This window comes from Globicephala melas, chromosome 14 (genome assembly GCF_963455315.2).
Source record: "Globicephala melas chromosome 14, mGloMel1.2, whole genome shotgun sequence".
Lineage (NCBI taxonomy): Eukaryota > Metazoa > Chordata > Mammalia > Artiodactyla > Delphinidae > Globicephala > Globicephala melas.
This window is the reverse complement of record NC_083327.1, coordinates 30,929,978-30,946,354: the sequence shown is the minus strand read 5'-3', so window position 1 is coordinate 30,946,354 and position 16,377 is coordinate 30,929,978. Positions and strand designations below refer to the sequence as shown.

General features: G+C 38.0%; 1 protein-coding gene across 2 annotated transcripts in view; it reads left to right on the top strand.

Annotated features, from left to right (window-relative positions):
• Positions 1–16,377, top strand: part of COQ3 (coenzyme Q3, methyltransferase) — a 31,100-nt gene that overhangs the window by 3,239 nt on the left and 11,484 nt on the right. Inside the window, exons 2-5 of one of the 2 annotated variants that reach the window (XM_060283385.1) lie at positions 8,890–9,016; positions 9,893–10,075; positions 11,959–12,111; positions 14,652–14,751. In XM_060283385.1, coding sequence (XP_060139368.1) covers positions 8,890–9,016; positions 9,893–10,075; positions 11,959–12,111; positions 14,652–14,751 — 563 coding nt within the window. Of the gene's footprint in view, positions 1–518; positions 634–8,889; positions 9,017–9,892; positions 10,076–11,958; positions 12,112–14,651; positions 14,752–16,377 lie in introns of those variants that run through there. The other variant, XM_030882989.2, reaches the window with a different exon arrangement.

Here is a 16,377-nt window from a genome sequence, read left to right as displayed (position 1 = left end):
TAACAGTATCCTGCTATGTAATGTGTGCCCTGTCGGGAACATTATCAGGTCACTCACAGAAAACAAACTTTCAATATAGACTTCTGGCCCTCTGACATTTGAGTGCCTTGAAATGGGAAACAATTCTCTTAGGGAAGAAGTGCTTCGGATCTTTTGTAATTATAAGTTTCGGTCAGTGTCTTACAGGAGTGTCCTTGGGAGACATCTGTTTAATATGAAATAATTAGAGCTATACAGGAATAAAAGCTAGATCACATAGCTTGAAGTGGTATCATTACTGATGGCTACTTTGAGGTGGTCATACAGGAATAGGCATAATGGAGGATCTTGAAGTCAGTTTATGACAACAGAAACATTCTATAGTTTAACTGCATGCACAATTTGACATGTTGAGCGTTAAAAGTAACTACAGTCACACATCTGTAACACCCATCACTGCGACCATGATTAGTTTGGCTCTCGGAACCTTTCTGTTGGGGATCTTTTGCGGGAGGGACCGGAAGAGGTGGATCCTTTATGTCACGATGTGGGGAGGCCGCAAGCTGAGCTCCTCCGGGAGTCGATTTTTAGGAGCGCATAGGTCGGCGTTCCGGGGCACACAGGCTGACTGTCCTCGATTAACGACGTCGGCGGGTGAGTGTGTGGGTGGGGGTCACTCGCACGCAGCCCACGGCGCGGGACGGCTTTTCTGCGCAGGCGCGGGCGGCGGGCTGTCTCGGGAATCCGCGCGGGGTCAGCCAAAGACCTGTACGTTAGGTCCTGGGCCTCGCTGTCCGTAGAACGCTCAGCCTGGGCTCTTACCGTCCCTTACCCAGAGGCTGGGAAAAATAGCTGAGGACTAGAGGTCCTGGCCGAGGAGAGCGCAGCCTGCGGGCCGCCGCCATGTATCCAGTGACCTTTGTCTTATTTTCGTTGAGCTCCTGCAGGAGCCGGCCGCCGCTGTGCCGGCTGGAGTCTCAAGGTCATGTGCCTTTTTCCTTTGCCCCGGCGGGAAAGGACACCAGCTGTCTCATAGTTATCGCCTTTTGTTTGTGTTTTGTTTGCATGTATCTTGCCATGTTTCAGAATTTAAGGCAGCAATATTATTTTTTGATGAATAGGTTAATTCAACACATTGTATTGGCAAATAAGATCAAGAAAGTAGCACACCGAACCTGATCCTTGTAGAAGACAGTTTGATTATTTAACTCCCAATATTAACCAGAACGTTAAGTTCATTTTTTACATGAAACTCATTTAACAAATACTGCTTGCCAGGCACTGGGAATTTTTAAAGAAGTGATACCTAAGGGCCCCTTTAAAAAAACGTCAGGATGGAACTAAGATCATCTTATAAAGAGCAAAAACTGGGAAACTTAAAGGCCTCCAATAGAATTGACAAGTTGTGGGAGTTCCCTGGTACCCTAGTGGTTAGGCTCCCGGGATTTCACTGCGGTAGCTGGGGTTCAGTCCCTGGTAGAGGAACTGAGCTTACGCAAGCTGTGTGGCCTGGCCAAAAAAACAAAAACAAAAAAAGAATTGATAAGCTGTTACTCTCAATAGAGTGAAAAATAGTGCAGCCGATAAACATGATTTAAATCAATGTGTAGCCACATGGAAAATGATTAGATGTAGTGTTAAGAAGGTAAGTTACAGAAGACCTAAGTAGACATTTATCTGAGGAAGGCGTACAGATGGCCAACGGGCACATGAAAAGATGCTCAATATTGCTAATTATTAGAGAAATGCAAATCTACAGTGCGTTATCACCTCACACCAGTCAGAATAGCCACCATTAAAAAGTCTACAAATAATGCTGGAGAGGGTGTGGAGAAAAGGAAGGCTCCTACACTCTTGGTGGGAATGTAAATTGGTGCAGCCACTATGAAGAACGGTATGGAGGTTCCTTAAAAAACTAAAAATAGAGTTACCATATGATCTTGCATTCCCATTCCTGGGTATATACCTGGAGAAAGCTCTAATTTCAAAACATACATGCACCTCAGTGTTCATAGCAGCACTATTTACAATAGCCAAGACACAGAAGGAAACTAAGAGTCCTTTGACAGATGAATGGATATAGAAGATGTGGTATATATACACAATGGAATATTACTCAGCACAAAAAAGTGAAATAATGCCATTTGCAGCAACATGGATGGACCTAGAGATTATCATACTAAGTAAGTCAGACAGACAAATATCATATCGTTTATATGTGAAATCTAAAAAAATGATATAAACGAACTTATTTACGAAAACAGAAATAGACTCACAGACATAGAAAACAAACTTACGGTTACCAAAGGGGATAGTGGTGGTGGGGGGGAATAAATTATGAGTTTGGTATTAACATATACACACTAATATCTATAAAATAACAAGAACCTACTGTATAGCACAGGGAACTCTATTCAATATCTTGTAATAACCTGTAATGGAAAACAATCTGTCTGAATCACTTTTCGGTACACCTGAAACTAATGCAACATTGTAAATTAACTATACTTCAATTTTTAAAAAGGTAAAAAAAAACCTTACAAATCAGTTTGTATTATGAACTTGGAGATATATAGTGAGAATAGAGATACATCAAAATTTTAACAGTGATTATCTGAGGTGGAGTTGGTGATCTATCATTTTATCATTCGTTATATACTTTTCATAATTTTTTTCAGTAAATATGTCTTTTATAATCAGAAATTTAGAAAAAATACAGTATAAATATTTCCAAATTTTGGAAGTGAACATAGAAGGAATAAATATTTGGGATGAGGGAAACTTCTTAAACAAGATATTTAGGGAGCTGTCTTGAAGTTGTCCAGTTTTAGAAGAAGTTGGAGTGGCCAAAGGACCAGCTTGAGTATCAATGAGGAGGTTTCTAGGAAACTGCGAGGTGTTCCTTGAAAAGTACAGTGTGGCTGGAGGGCTGGAAAAGAGGGCAGAGAATGGCCAGGGATAAGGCAGACTTTTTAGGCCATGACAACTACACGAAAGACCACGTACACCTCCTGGGATTGACTTTCTCTTCAAGACAGTGGGAAATTACGGAACGAACAACATACTCAGACTCGTTTTTTAGAAATAACACTTGGCAGCTGTGTAGACAGTGGGACGGAGGCAGACAAGACAAGGCTCAGGGAGGCCTTAGAGTAATCCAGACAATAAATGATGAATGCTGGAACCACGCCGTTGGCACGGTAGAGGGCTTGTTCACTGTCAGCGTGGTATCTGATAGGTGCTGATAAATGACTTTTTGAATAAATTAGATGAAAAATTTCCCCATTCCTTTAAAATTTCAAATACCAGAATGATCACAGATTCGAGGTGAAGAAGGAATTGGTAGCATTCTATTAATACAAACTTGATTAATTTCTCTCAGTTATGGTGAGGTAGATTTTAAGGCCCTTAAGAATTCTGGCCATACTGATGACTGAGGGACTAATTTTCCAGAAATAGGGGAGGTGAGAGGGAGATTGGGGTCATCACTGACCAGAGAGCAAGGACTGTGTTGAAATCTTTGTGGCTCAATTTCATGATAATACCTTACACAGTTGACCCTCGAACAACACAAGTTGGAACTGCACCAGTCCTCTTAAATGTGGGGAATTTTCTCCCAATAAATATGTACTACAGTACTACATTGCCTGAGGTTGGTTGAATCCAAGGACGTGGAGCAGCAGATGTGGAGGGCCGACTGCAAAGTTATACCTGGATTTTTGACTGCATGCGTGCCTTGGCGCTGCTAACCGCCACATTGTTCAAGGGTCAACTGTAAATCCTTATCTGTGTATCACAGTCTACATAATTCTCTGATATCTCATTTACCTACCTAAAGTCATAAGGGAGGTGATATTTGACCTGGGTCTTAAAAAATAACACAGATAGAAATGGTGGAAGAGAGAATAACTTGAGCTAAAGCCTAGAAGCACAAACTTTTTTTCTGAGGATGTTAAAATGAATTTTGGCCAGGCTGTGAGGTCCTATTAAACAAAACAAAATTTTAAAAACATAAAAAGCTCAGGAGAAAAATGTTCAGAGACTATGAAAAGACAAGACATGAAAAATAAATGACCATTTGTCTTAGTCCATTCCTACTGCTACAGCAAAATACCACAGGCTAGGTGGCTTATTAACAAGAAAAATTTATTTCTCACAGTCCTGGAGATTGCAGAGTCCAAGATTCGGTGTCTGGTGAGTGCTCGCTCCCTGGTTCATAGGTGGAGCCTTTTTGCTCTCTGGGGTCTCTTTTTATAAGGGCACTAAACCCAATCATGAGGGTTCCACCCTCTCAAAGACCCCCGCCTCCTAATACCATCCCCTTGAGGGTCAGGATTTCAACATGTGAATTTGGGGGAGACACAAATATTCAGACCATAGCACCATTAAACTTAAAAAAAGACACTTAACCTCATTCATGATTAATTAAAATTATAGTGAGATACCATTTTCACCTATTGGATTAGCAAAGATAAAAAAAGTTTGATAATACACTGCATAGGTGACTATCAAAGTATTATCAGTGTGGGGAAACCAACACTAGAAACTCATAGTTTCTAGTGAGATTGCAAATTGGTTCAACGTCTAAGAAAGTAATTACAAATTTATAAATGCACATGCCAATTGACACAATTCTTGCGGTTTTACATACAGGTACTCTCAAAAAGAAATTACCTATGTAATTCAAGCTTATGTTTTCAGAATAGCAAAAGATTAGAAATAATTTAAATAAATGTACATTAATAGGGCACTGCTTAAGGCAGAAATAGAGACACATGTAGAGAACAAATGGCATTTACCAAGGGGGAAAATTGGCGGGGGGTGGTGGTGGTGGTGTGATGAATTGGGAGATTGGGATTGGCATGTATACACTGTTGTATATAAAAGGATGACTAATAAGAACCTGCTGTGTAAAAAATAAATAAAATTCAAAAAAAAATAGGGCACGGCTTAAATAAATGATGAGTTACAGCCATACAATGGATTACCTTGCAAACCTAAAAAAAAGGAAGTTCTTTATGCTCTATTATGAAAAAAATCTCCAAGATACATTGATAGGTGGAAAGAGCAAGGTGCAGAACAATGAGTATACTGTGCTACATTTTGTATAAAATAAGAGAGAAATTGATACACAAAAATGAAATATGTATAAAATATCTGGAGGCTTACATGCAAATCTAGTAACATTGGTTGCTTGCAGAGAGGGAAGTTGGATACCTAGAGTCAGGGGGAGGAGAAGCACTTTGTAGTGTCCACTTTTATACTTTTTAACTAAAAATTTTTTATTTTGAAATAGACTCATAAGAAGGTGCAAAAATAATACAGAGAATTTCCATATGCCCTTCACCCAATTCCTCAGTGATAACATCTTACATAACCATAATACATTGTCAGAGTCAGGAAATTGACGTTAGTATGATACCATCAACTAAACTACAGTCCTTTGGATTTCACCACCTTTACATGCACTCATTGTGTGTGTGTGTGTGTGTGTGTGTGTTACCACACATAGAGATTTGTGTAATAACCACCACAATCAGGATATGGAACTGTTCCACAATCACAGCGAAACTCCTGGTAATACTCCTTTATAGTCAAACCTTACCACCAACCTTAAACCTTGATCTATTTTCCATTACATTATATTATTATTTCCATTATAATTTTGCCATTTCACAAGTGTTATGTAAGTGGAATCTTACAGTATATACCTTTTGAAAAAATGTTTCTGCACTCAACATAAATACCCTTGAAATCCATCCAAGTTTTTGCATGTATCAGTAGTTCATTCCTCTTGATTTCTGAGTAGTATTTCATGATATGAATATGCCACAGTTTGTTTAACCATTCATCTATTGTAGGATATTTTGATTGATTCCAGTTTGGGGCTGTTATGGATAAAGTTGCTGTGAACGTTGATGTACAGGTTTTTGTGTGGATGTAAGTTTTCACTTCTCTGGGATAAATGCCCAGGAATGCACTTGCAAAGCTGCATGATAAATATATGTTTAACTTTATTAGAAACTGCTAAACTGCTTTTCACGGTGTCTGTACCATTTTACATTCCCACTAGCAATATATAAGAGATCTAGTTTTTTCATGTCTTGGTCCACACCTGGTAATATCAGGGATAGTTAAATTTTAGCCAATTTGATAGGTATGTAGTGGCTTTCATTTGCATTCCTCTAATGGCTACTGCTATTTAACATCTCTTCATGTGCTTATTTGCATCTGTATATCTTCTTTGATGAAATGTCTGTCTTTTTATAATACCCGCAGCCATTTTAAAATTCGATTGCTTATTTTGTTTTTCTGTGGGAGGTTTTTTGTTTTTCTGTTTCGTTTTACTGTTGAGTTTAAAGAGTATCTTTATATATTCCAGATACAAGTTCTTTATGGGATATATGTTTTACAAATATTTCCTCCCATTCTGTGACTTGACTTTTCTTTTCTTAACAAGGTGTTTTGCCGAGCAAAAGTTTTAAACTTTGATTAAATCCAATTTAATCAATATTTTCTTTTATGGATTGTGATTTTGGTGTCAGATGTGAGAACTCTGTGTGTAACCCTAAATCAGGAAGAGCTTCTCCTATATTTTCTTCTAAAAGTTTTATAGTTTTGCATTTAGATCATTTTGAGTTCAGTTTTGTATAAGATGTGAGATTTCGGACAAAATTTTCTTTTTTGTCTATGACGTCTAATTGTTTTAACACCATTTACTGAAAAGACCATTCTTCCTCCTTTGAACTGCTTTTGCACCATTGTCAAAATATCAGTTGGGTGAATTTTTTTTTTTTTTCCCTCTTGACACTCTTGTTGCATTGATATTTCAGTCTGTCTCTCCTCCAGTACCACACTGTCTTGATTACTGTAGCTCTATGATAAGTCTTAGAATTCGGTATTTGATTTCTGCAGTTTTATTCTCCTTTTTAACATTGTTTATTCTGTCTCTTTTGATAGAAATTGTTTCAAACATATAGATCAATTTGGGGAGGATTTATGTTGACTCTTCCAATCCATGAACACAGTATGTTTCATCATTTACTAGGTTGTCTTTGATTTCTTTCATCAGTGTTTTATATAAATTTTCAGCATACAGAATCTGAACATGTTTTGAGGGATTTATACAACAATGGAAATATTCTTTCTTGGACTGATTTTAAATAATAGAGCATTTTGAATTTTGCTTTCCAGTTGTTCATTGTTAACGTATAGAAATAATTGACTTTTTTGTGTGTTGAATTTGTAGTCTGTTACCTTGCTGAACCGACTTATTCCAGGAGCTTTTTATTTTTATTTTTTAAAGATTTCTTGGGATTTTATACATAGACAATCATATCTGCAAATAGGGACCGTTTAATTTCTTCCTTTCCATTCTGTATGCCTTTTATTTCCTTTTCTTGCCTTATTGTACTGGCTAAGATTTTTAGTAGCACATTGAATAGGAATCATGAGAATGGGCATTCTTGCCTTGTTCTTGATTTTAGGTGTAAAGTACATAGTCTATCACCATTAAGTACTTTGTGAGCTATAGAATTTTTATGGGTGTTCTATCAGAGTGAAGAATTTCTCTTTTATTCTTAGTTTGCTGAGAGTTTTTAGTCCTAAGTGGGTGTGGAGTTTGTCAAATGTTTTGTCCACATTAATTAGTAAGCTATGTGTGTTCTTCTCTCAACTATTAATATGGTAGATTACACTGATTGATTTTCTACTCTTGAACTAGTGTTGCATAGCTAGAATAAATCCTACTTGGTTATGCTATATTTTTCCTTTTATATGTTGCTGGATTCTGTTTACTAATTATTGAGAATTTTTGTGTCTTTTCATGAGAGAAATTGGTCTGTGGTTTTCTTTGCTGTACCATCTTTGTCTGGTTTTTGTCTGGTTTTTGCTAGAGTAATTTGTCTTCTTGGTGGATTCTCTCTCTCTCTTTTTTTTTTAATTGAAGTATAGTTGATTTACATCTATATATGTAGATTTATATATAGGTGTAAATCTATAGATTTACATCTGTATATGTAGGTTATTACATGTATATATAACCTATATATCCTGTATATAACGTATATATCCTTTATAGGTTATTACAAGATATTGAATATAGTTTCCTGTACTATATAGTAAATCCTTGCTGTTTTATCATAATGTAATGTCCCTGGTAGTTTTCTTTGCTCTAAGGTCTACTTTGTTTAAATGTTTATTGAACAACTGAATGTTCTGCAGCAGAGTAACTAGTTCATAAAGCAGATCCCTGTGTAAGTTGGAACATATAAACTGAATGACTGTTTATTTTAGGAGATATATATGTCTATAAGTGCACATTTTTTTTCCTCTGTAAAATGTGTTGAGCATACATATAAATCCATTTCATGTAGCTAACATGAAAGTGACATAATTTGAGCTGGTTTTGATAAATAATCTCAAAATTAATATTACCCTAGCTTGTGGGAATTCCCTGGTGGTCCAGTGGTTAGGACTCTGCGCTGTCACTGCTAAGGGCCCGGGTTTGATCCCTGGCTGGGGAACTAAGATCCCACAAGGTGTGTGGTGTGGCAAAAAAAAAAAAAAAATTAGTTTAAAAGGTAATGTAGTTTTAATTTGAATATCATTTTTTAATAATTTTGTGCAGCATAATATGTATGTAAAAACAAATGGCATGAAAAACTTTACCATAGGCATTACTTATTTTTGATGATTATTATTTCAGAAATATGTGATTGGAGTTAGATGGCAGAATGCAAGATTTTTATTTTATAATTTAAAGTAAAATCCAAAATTAAGGGGAAAAAACCCTTTTGTTTATCAACTGTAATATAAGATTGCTGTATAAAATAGTTTCTTCAATTACATGCATATCAGGGATTCATACTGTGCAATGCTTTCTCTAGACATTTAATTTTCTTTTTTCAGCTTATTCAAAAAATCAGCTCAGTTGGACTCTACAAATTAAACCATCGGTTTTCAGTGAATACAGAAGCATGTGTTTCAAATCCTATAGCATGACTTTTGCCTGCCTGAATAGGATGAAAAGTTACAGGTAAGTTTATTCATTACTGTGGCAAATATTCACATAATTATGTGCAAGAATAGTTTCGTATTGATTGTGTTTAATAAACTTTGTCAGTATAGCTCATGTGGTTTGATTAAGGTAGCTTTTATTTATTTAAATATTCTTATTTTCCCAACAGCTTTTAAATTTGGGAAATTTCAAACCCAGAGAAAATCTGTAATATAGTATACATCAAGTGCATGCCTTTCATCCATATTTAGCGATAGCTTTTATTTTATTTTTTATATATATATATTTTTGCAGTACGCGGGCCTCTCACCGCTACGGCCTCTCCCGCTGCGGAGCACAGGCTCCGGACGCGCAGGCCCAGCGGCCATGGCTCACGGGCCCAGCTGCTCCGCGGCGGCACGTGGGATCTTCCCGGACCAGGGCACGAACCCGTGTCCCCTGCATCGGCAGGCGGACTCTCAACCACTGCACCACCAGGGAAGCCCCCGATAGCTTTTATTTTTAATGCAAGGCTATATTACTCAGAGAACTACTTTTTACTTACTCATAATATCCTTATGACAGGACACAAATAACACAGTGCTTAGATCATAAATGATTTGGGTGTAACATAAATATAAGGTGGTTAAGTATACATTCTAGATAGTAAGATTGAATCAAAGTAATATCTTTATGTATTCATGTATTAGAAACCAATTTCTAACTTTGTGAAAAATATTGCATTGGGTTAAGGTATAAGCTCTGTTTTCCAAGTGCATGCTCTGCTTCTCATAAATTAACTGGCTCTTTTAAGATTGGATGTCTGTAATATCATTCTTACTCAACTGAGCAACCACCTACTGTTAACTATTGTAAGTTAGTCCTTTTTTTTTTTTTTTTTTTTGCGATAAGCAGGCCTCTCACTGTTGTGGCCTCTCCCATTGCGGAGTGCAGGCTGCGGACATACAGGCCCAGCGGCCATGGCTCACGGGCCCAGCCGTTCCGCGGCATGTGGGATCCTCCTAGACCGGGGCACGAACCCGTGTCCCCTGCATCGGCAGGCGGACTCTCAACCACTGCGCCACCAGGGAAGCCCAAGTTAGTCCTTTTTAAAAAAAATTTATTTAATTTATTTTTGGCTTCGTTGGGTCTTAGTTGTGCATGTGGGATCTTTTGTTGTGGCACACAGGCTTCTCTCTAGTTGTGGCGTGCAGATTTTTTTTTTTCTCTCTAGTTGTGGCGTGCAGGCTTCAGAGCACGTGGGCTCTCTAGTTGAGGCGCGTGGGCTCAGTAGTTGTGGTGAGGGGGCTTTGTTGCCCCCTGGCATGTGGGATCTTAGTTCCCCAACCAGGGATTGAACCCGCGTCCCCTGTGTTGGAAGGCAGATTCTTTACCACTGGACCACCAGGGAAGTCCCTGTAAGTTAGTCCTTGATTACTGAGGCTTTGCATGAAGCATGAAAAAAGAGGGTAATATTCATAAAATAATATTAAAGAAGAGTGATATTGAAATCTTAAAAGGATATTAAGTAATCAATATAGAATGTAGTCTATGTAGCTTAGAAAAACGTAGTAAAAATTTAAATGGCATTACCTATGCTAATGTAACAACCTATTCTCTTTTACCCAAGAACCTCTGAAGGATTTTCCTATCATGTACTTTGACATGGGACCTGGTGTAGTGTCTGTCTGATCCCCATTTAGTCCCTGTTTGATTCCATTTGATTAAAAAATATATTTACGTGAATTATATGCTTTTCTGGGGCTTCTCCTTCAGATTATTTATTTGACAAATGTTTCCCGAGCACCAACTGTGTTTTAGGAACTGTGCTTGTCACTAGGAATAAAATGGTAAGCGAGACAGCTTATGTTCTAATGGAGAGACATGATCAACTAATCACATAGGCTCACAAAGTACAGAGTTGTAGAGGAGTTAAAATAGGACAGTATTAGATGGCATTCCATTTAAACTAAGCTCTAAAGGATGAGAAGAAATTAATTAGGTGTGTAGAGGAGGGAGGGGGGAATGTGAGAACAATGTTCCAGGCAGAGGGAATGACATGTCCAAAGTATCTGGGGAATGAACAAGCATGGCCAATTCAAAGAACTTAAACAAGGCCCATGTGGCTGGAGTGGGGAGGATGAAGAGAGTAGTGGGAAGTGACTTTGGAGAGGGAAGAAACTTGGGACCAACTAATTCAGAATACTGTATGCTATGCTAAAGATTTTGGTCTTTTTCCCAATGTCACTGGAAAGCCATGGAAGCATTTTAAGTGGGAAAATAGCATGATCATATTTATATTTCAGAACAGTCACTCTGGGTGCATTGTGGGGAACAGATTAGAGGGGGATGAAGTCCTAAGCAGGCCAACTAATTAGAAGGCTAGGAAAATAGTTCAGGCAAGAGATGACGGGAGCTTGGATTAGTATGTTCAAGCAGTAGAAATGGAGAGAAGGCTGAGGCATCTGAGTTCAAATCCTGGCTCCACCACTTAATCTCTCTGAGCCTTCCTTTTCTTGTCTGTGCACTAGAGATAATAATAGTACCTACCTTATGGAGTTGCTGAGGATTAAATAAGATGACATATGACATATAGGGATTTCTTAAACAAGCAGTACCTGGTATTTAGTAAGTATTCAGTAAATAGTTACTACTACTACCACTACTACGTGACCCAAAAGGCCAAGTTTTATAAAGTTTCATTTTTGTTGTAACTTACTTCGAAAGCAAATTAATTTGTTTCATCTGTGACTATATATATATACATATATATATATATACACACACACATATACATATATATATATCTATTTATAAGCAATGTGATTATAAGAAAACTTGTTTTGAAGCATCAAAAATGAGCGATACATGTATTTAGAATCTAGTAAATTGCAAATTAGAATATCTTTCTACTTAATATATCCTATGTTACATTTTTTTAAATGGCAGTTTTTGCCTGCCTCTTCCTTCTGATCTCTTAGCCTCCCTTGGACAAGACCGTACAGTACTTCCCGGACCACTGTAGACAGCAGTGAGGTGAAGACCTTCCTGGCCTTGGCGCACAGGTGGTGGGACGAGCAAGGAGTATATGCACCTCTTCACTCTATGAATGACCTGAGGGTGCCGTTCATTAGGTAACATTACAGAAATTCTAGATCTTTTAAAATACAACTCTTTTCAATAATTCATTTTCTTTCGAGTTCATTTTTCTCTCGGTTTATGCCTAGGTTCAAAATGCTGCACTTTAACTTTGCTTTAGAAATTAGGGAGATTCTCTTCAATATCCATTGTTTGACACTATTAATTTCTTTTTTTTTTTTTTTGCGGTACGCGGGCCTCTCACTGTCGCGGCCTCTCCCGTTGTGGAGCACAGGCTCTGGACGCGCAGGCTCAGCGGCCGTGGCTCACGGGCCCAGCCGCTCCACGGCATGTGGGATCTTCCCGGACCGGGGCACGAATCCGTGTCCCCTGCATCGGCAGGCGGACTTTCAACCACTGTGTCACCAGGGAAGCCCTAAATATTTTTTTTAATTTATTTTATTTACTTATTTTTGGCTGCGTTGGGTCTTCGTTGCTGTACACGGGATTTCTCCAGGTGTGACGAGCAGGGGCTACTCTTCATTGCAGTGCACAGGCTTCTCATTGCGGTGGCCTCTCTTGTTGCGGAGCACAGGCTCTAGGCGCGTGGGCTCAGTAGTTGTGGCTCACCGGCTCTAGAGCGCAGGCTTAGTAGTTATGGCACACAGGCTTAGTTGCTCCGCGGCATGTGAGATCTTCCCGGACCAGGGCTTGAACCCATGTCCCCTGCACTGGCAGGTGGATTCTTAACCACTGTCCCACCAGGGAAGTCCCGAAACTATTTATTTTTTAGTAACATCACTCGAGTTCTACACTGTTTCATAAATTAACTTGAAGTATTTTTGGATATTATCGAGTTAATTAGAATTAAATCCATATGAAAAGGAATTAGGGTCCTATGGCATCAAGGTCATCTTATAGCATCTTTGGCCTTTAGGCAGTTCTGATAAAGGGAATAGTACTGAGAAAGTTCAATTCAACAGATATTTTTTTGAGAACTTACCTTGTACAGAGCTTGGGGGCTGGAATCTGTAAAAGCTACTGAGATATTCAGCATTCAAAACACAGTCTGTGTGCTTCAGGAACTTAGAGTTTGCCATGGGAGATAAAGGCAAGGGTTCATCAGACTCCACTTATCAAGACTCCACTTATCAATTGTTCATTCGTTCTTCTGTCCATTTATTTATTTATTAAACATTTTTGAGCAGCCGACATGGGCAAGGCACTGTGATAGACACAGAATATCAGATTCAGACTGCCCTCAAGGAACTTCCTGATTGGTTTTTGCTGGTTTTATCAGTGCAGCAAAAAGGAAAACATTGGCACATTCTTATTACCACTGAATTAGTGGATCATTGAAACACTAAGGCAGAGAAAAGCAGAAATGTCATTCTGTTAGGCTAGATCAGTGGTTCTCAAGGTTAGCCCTGGACTAGCAACATCAGTATCACCTGTGATCTTGATAGAAATACAAAATTCTCAGGTATCACACTGGACCTACTGCTTTGGGGGGTCAGCAGTCTGTGTTTTCCTTCCAGGTGATTCTGATGCACGCTCAGGTTGAGAACTACTCTGTTCCAACTAATGTGACACTACTAGTTAGACATCACACTAGAAAAGACCATCCAGGGCAGTACAAATTATGGTTAGAAGCTTAGATTTTATTCTGATCATAATGAAAACCATTGAAAGGGAGCAATGTGATCTAAACTATGATATAAAGAGGTCATTTTGGCCAATGTGTGAGGAATGGATTGGATTTCATTTGAAATGGGTCCTTCCTGTATATTATAACGTTCTGAAATTATCTACTTAACCACTGTCTAGGTTTTTCTTAGAAGTCAATTAATTTGAATAGCAATAAAAGATTTCCTAAGATGTCCTTATTATATATGACGTTTATTTTAATATAAGTATAATTAGAATTTGTATGTAGTCCAACTTAAAAGTTTAGTTTACGATACTGTTAGCTGTATATATCTGTGTGTGTATATGGGTGTGTATGTGTGTGTGCTTACATTTGTGTATGTGGGAAAATATTGCTATAATTATCTTAGAATTAAGTTTACTTGATTTGGGTGCCTGTTTACATGATCATGAAAACACCACTAAGAAGATGAAAAGTGACTCAATTTAGAAGGGAATGTAGGCAAATTCTGCAAATATAGATCTCCAGTCTGCTTCTACTAAACCCTGTAAAATAACCTATTTGTTGCTGATATGAAATGGGTCTAGCAAGTACTAGCAACATAGCTAATAATACCTCAGGTGACATGATATCTCAAGTGAATAAAATTAGGTTAATCTAAATTAGATTGTTTTTAAAGTTTTTCTTTAGATTATTACTAAAGTAATAGTTAAGTCATAATTATTACTAGGTTATTTCAAGAACTTTAAACCTCCTGCTTTTGATTAATAAAAATATCTTATAAATTAAGCATAATGGCATTTTATGCTGAAAATAAGTTTTTTTACCCCCAAAATCAATAGTCTATTTAAAAAGAGAGTTTAATATGTCTTTGAAAATTATGCACTTTTAAGACTTTATTGATAAAATTAATGATTTGTTTTTATATATTTTGAATTTTTTTAAAAGAGACAATCTTTTAAAAACAGTTGCTGATCACCAGCCAGGAAAACCTTTGTCTGGGATGAAGATTCTTGATGTTGGCTGTGGTGGTGGATTGTTAACGGAGGTAAGTGATTTACAACTTTCCTGGCATTTTTCTTTTTTTTTTTAAAGGGAACTTTATATTTATTTATTTATTTATTTATGGCTCTGTTGGGTCTTCGTTGCTGTGTGGGCTTTCTCTAGTTGCGGCGAGCGGGGGCTACTCTTCATTGCGGTGCACGGGCTTCTCATTGCAGTGGATTCTCTTGTTGCGGAGCATGGCCTCTAGGTGTGCAGGCTTCAGTAGTTGTGGCACGCGGACTCAGTAGTTGTGGCTCTCGGGCTCTAGAGCCCAGCCTCCGTAGTTGTGGCGCACGGGTTTAGTTGCTCCGCGACATGTGGGATCTTCCCGGACCCGGGCTCAAACCTGTGTCCCCTGCATTGGCAGGCGGATTCTTAACCACTGTGCCACCAGGAAAGCCCAACTTTCCTGGCATTTTTAACTGGGGAAAAAAAAAATTGAGAAAATGTGGGCTTATGCCTCTTTTATCCTTTTAACAAATAATATTGTTCATTTTTAAAACAGGAAGTGTATAATGTTGTTTTTAATATTTTTATGATTATAAACTAGTACATGCTTTTTACTTTCTTAAAAATATGTAAGTATTTCAGAAAATTATAGTGAGGATTTTTTTTTTTACACAAAAATGGGGCACTGGTAAAAATAAATAAATGGGACTAATTAAACTTAAAAGCTTTTTCACAACAAAGGAAGCCATCATCAGAACAAAAAGATAACCTACTAAATGGGAGAAAGTATTTGCAAATGATATGATTGATAAGGGGTTAATATCCAAAATATATAAACAGCTCATACAACTCAACATCAAAAAACAAACAACCAGGTCAAAAAACAAACAACCAGGTTAAAAAACGAGCAGAAGACCTGAGTAGACATTCTTCCAAAGAAGATATACGGATGGCCAATAGGCACATGAAAAGATGCTCAACATTGCTAATCATCAGAGAAAGGCATGTCAAAACCACGATTAGATATCACCTCACACCAGTCAGAATGGCTATCATTAAAAATTCTACAAATAACAAATGCTGATGACGATGTGGAGAAAACAGAACCGTAGTACACTGTTGGTGGGAATGTAAATTGGTGCAGCCACTACAGGAAACAGTATGGAGGTTCCTCAAAAAACTAAAGATAGAACTACCATATGACCGAGCAGTTCCACTCCTGGGTATACATCTGAAGAAAACAAAAAAACTAATTCGAAAAGATACACGCACCCCAATGTTCATAGCAGCACTATTTACAAGAGCCAAGATATGGAAGCAACCTAAGTGTCCATCAACAGATAAATGGATAAAGAAGATGTCTCTCTGTCTCTCTGTCTCTCTGTCTGTGTCTGTGTCTGTCTCTGTCTCTGTCTCTCTCTCTCTCTCTCTCTCTCTCTCTCACACACACACACACACACACACACAGGAATAATAGCCATAAAAAAGAATGAAAATTTTGCCATTTGCAACAATGTGGGTGGACCTAGAGGGTATTACACTTAGTAAAATAAGTCAGACAAAGACAAATACTGTATGTTACCGCTTATGTATGGAATCTTAAAAATAAAGCAAACAGGGCTTCCCTGGTGGCGCAGTGGTTGAGAGTCCGCCTGCCGATGCAGGGGACACGGGTTCGTGC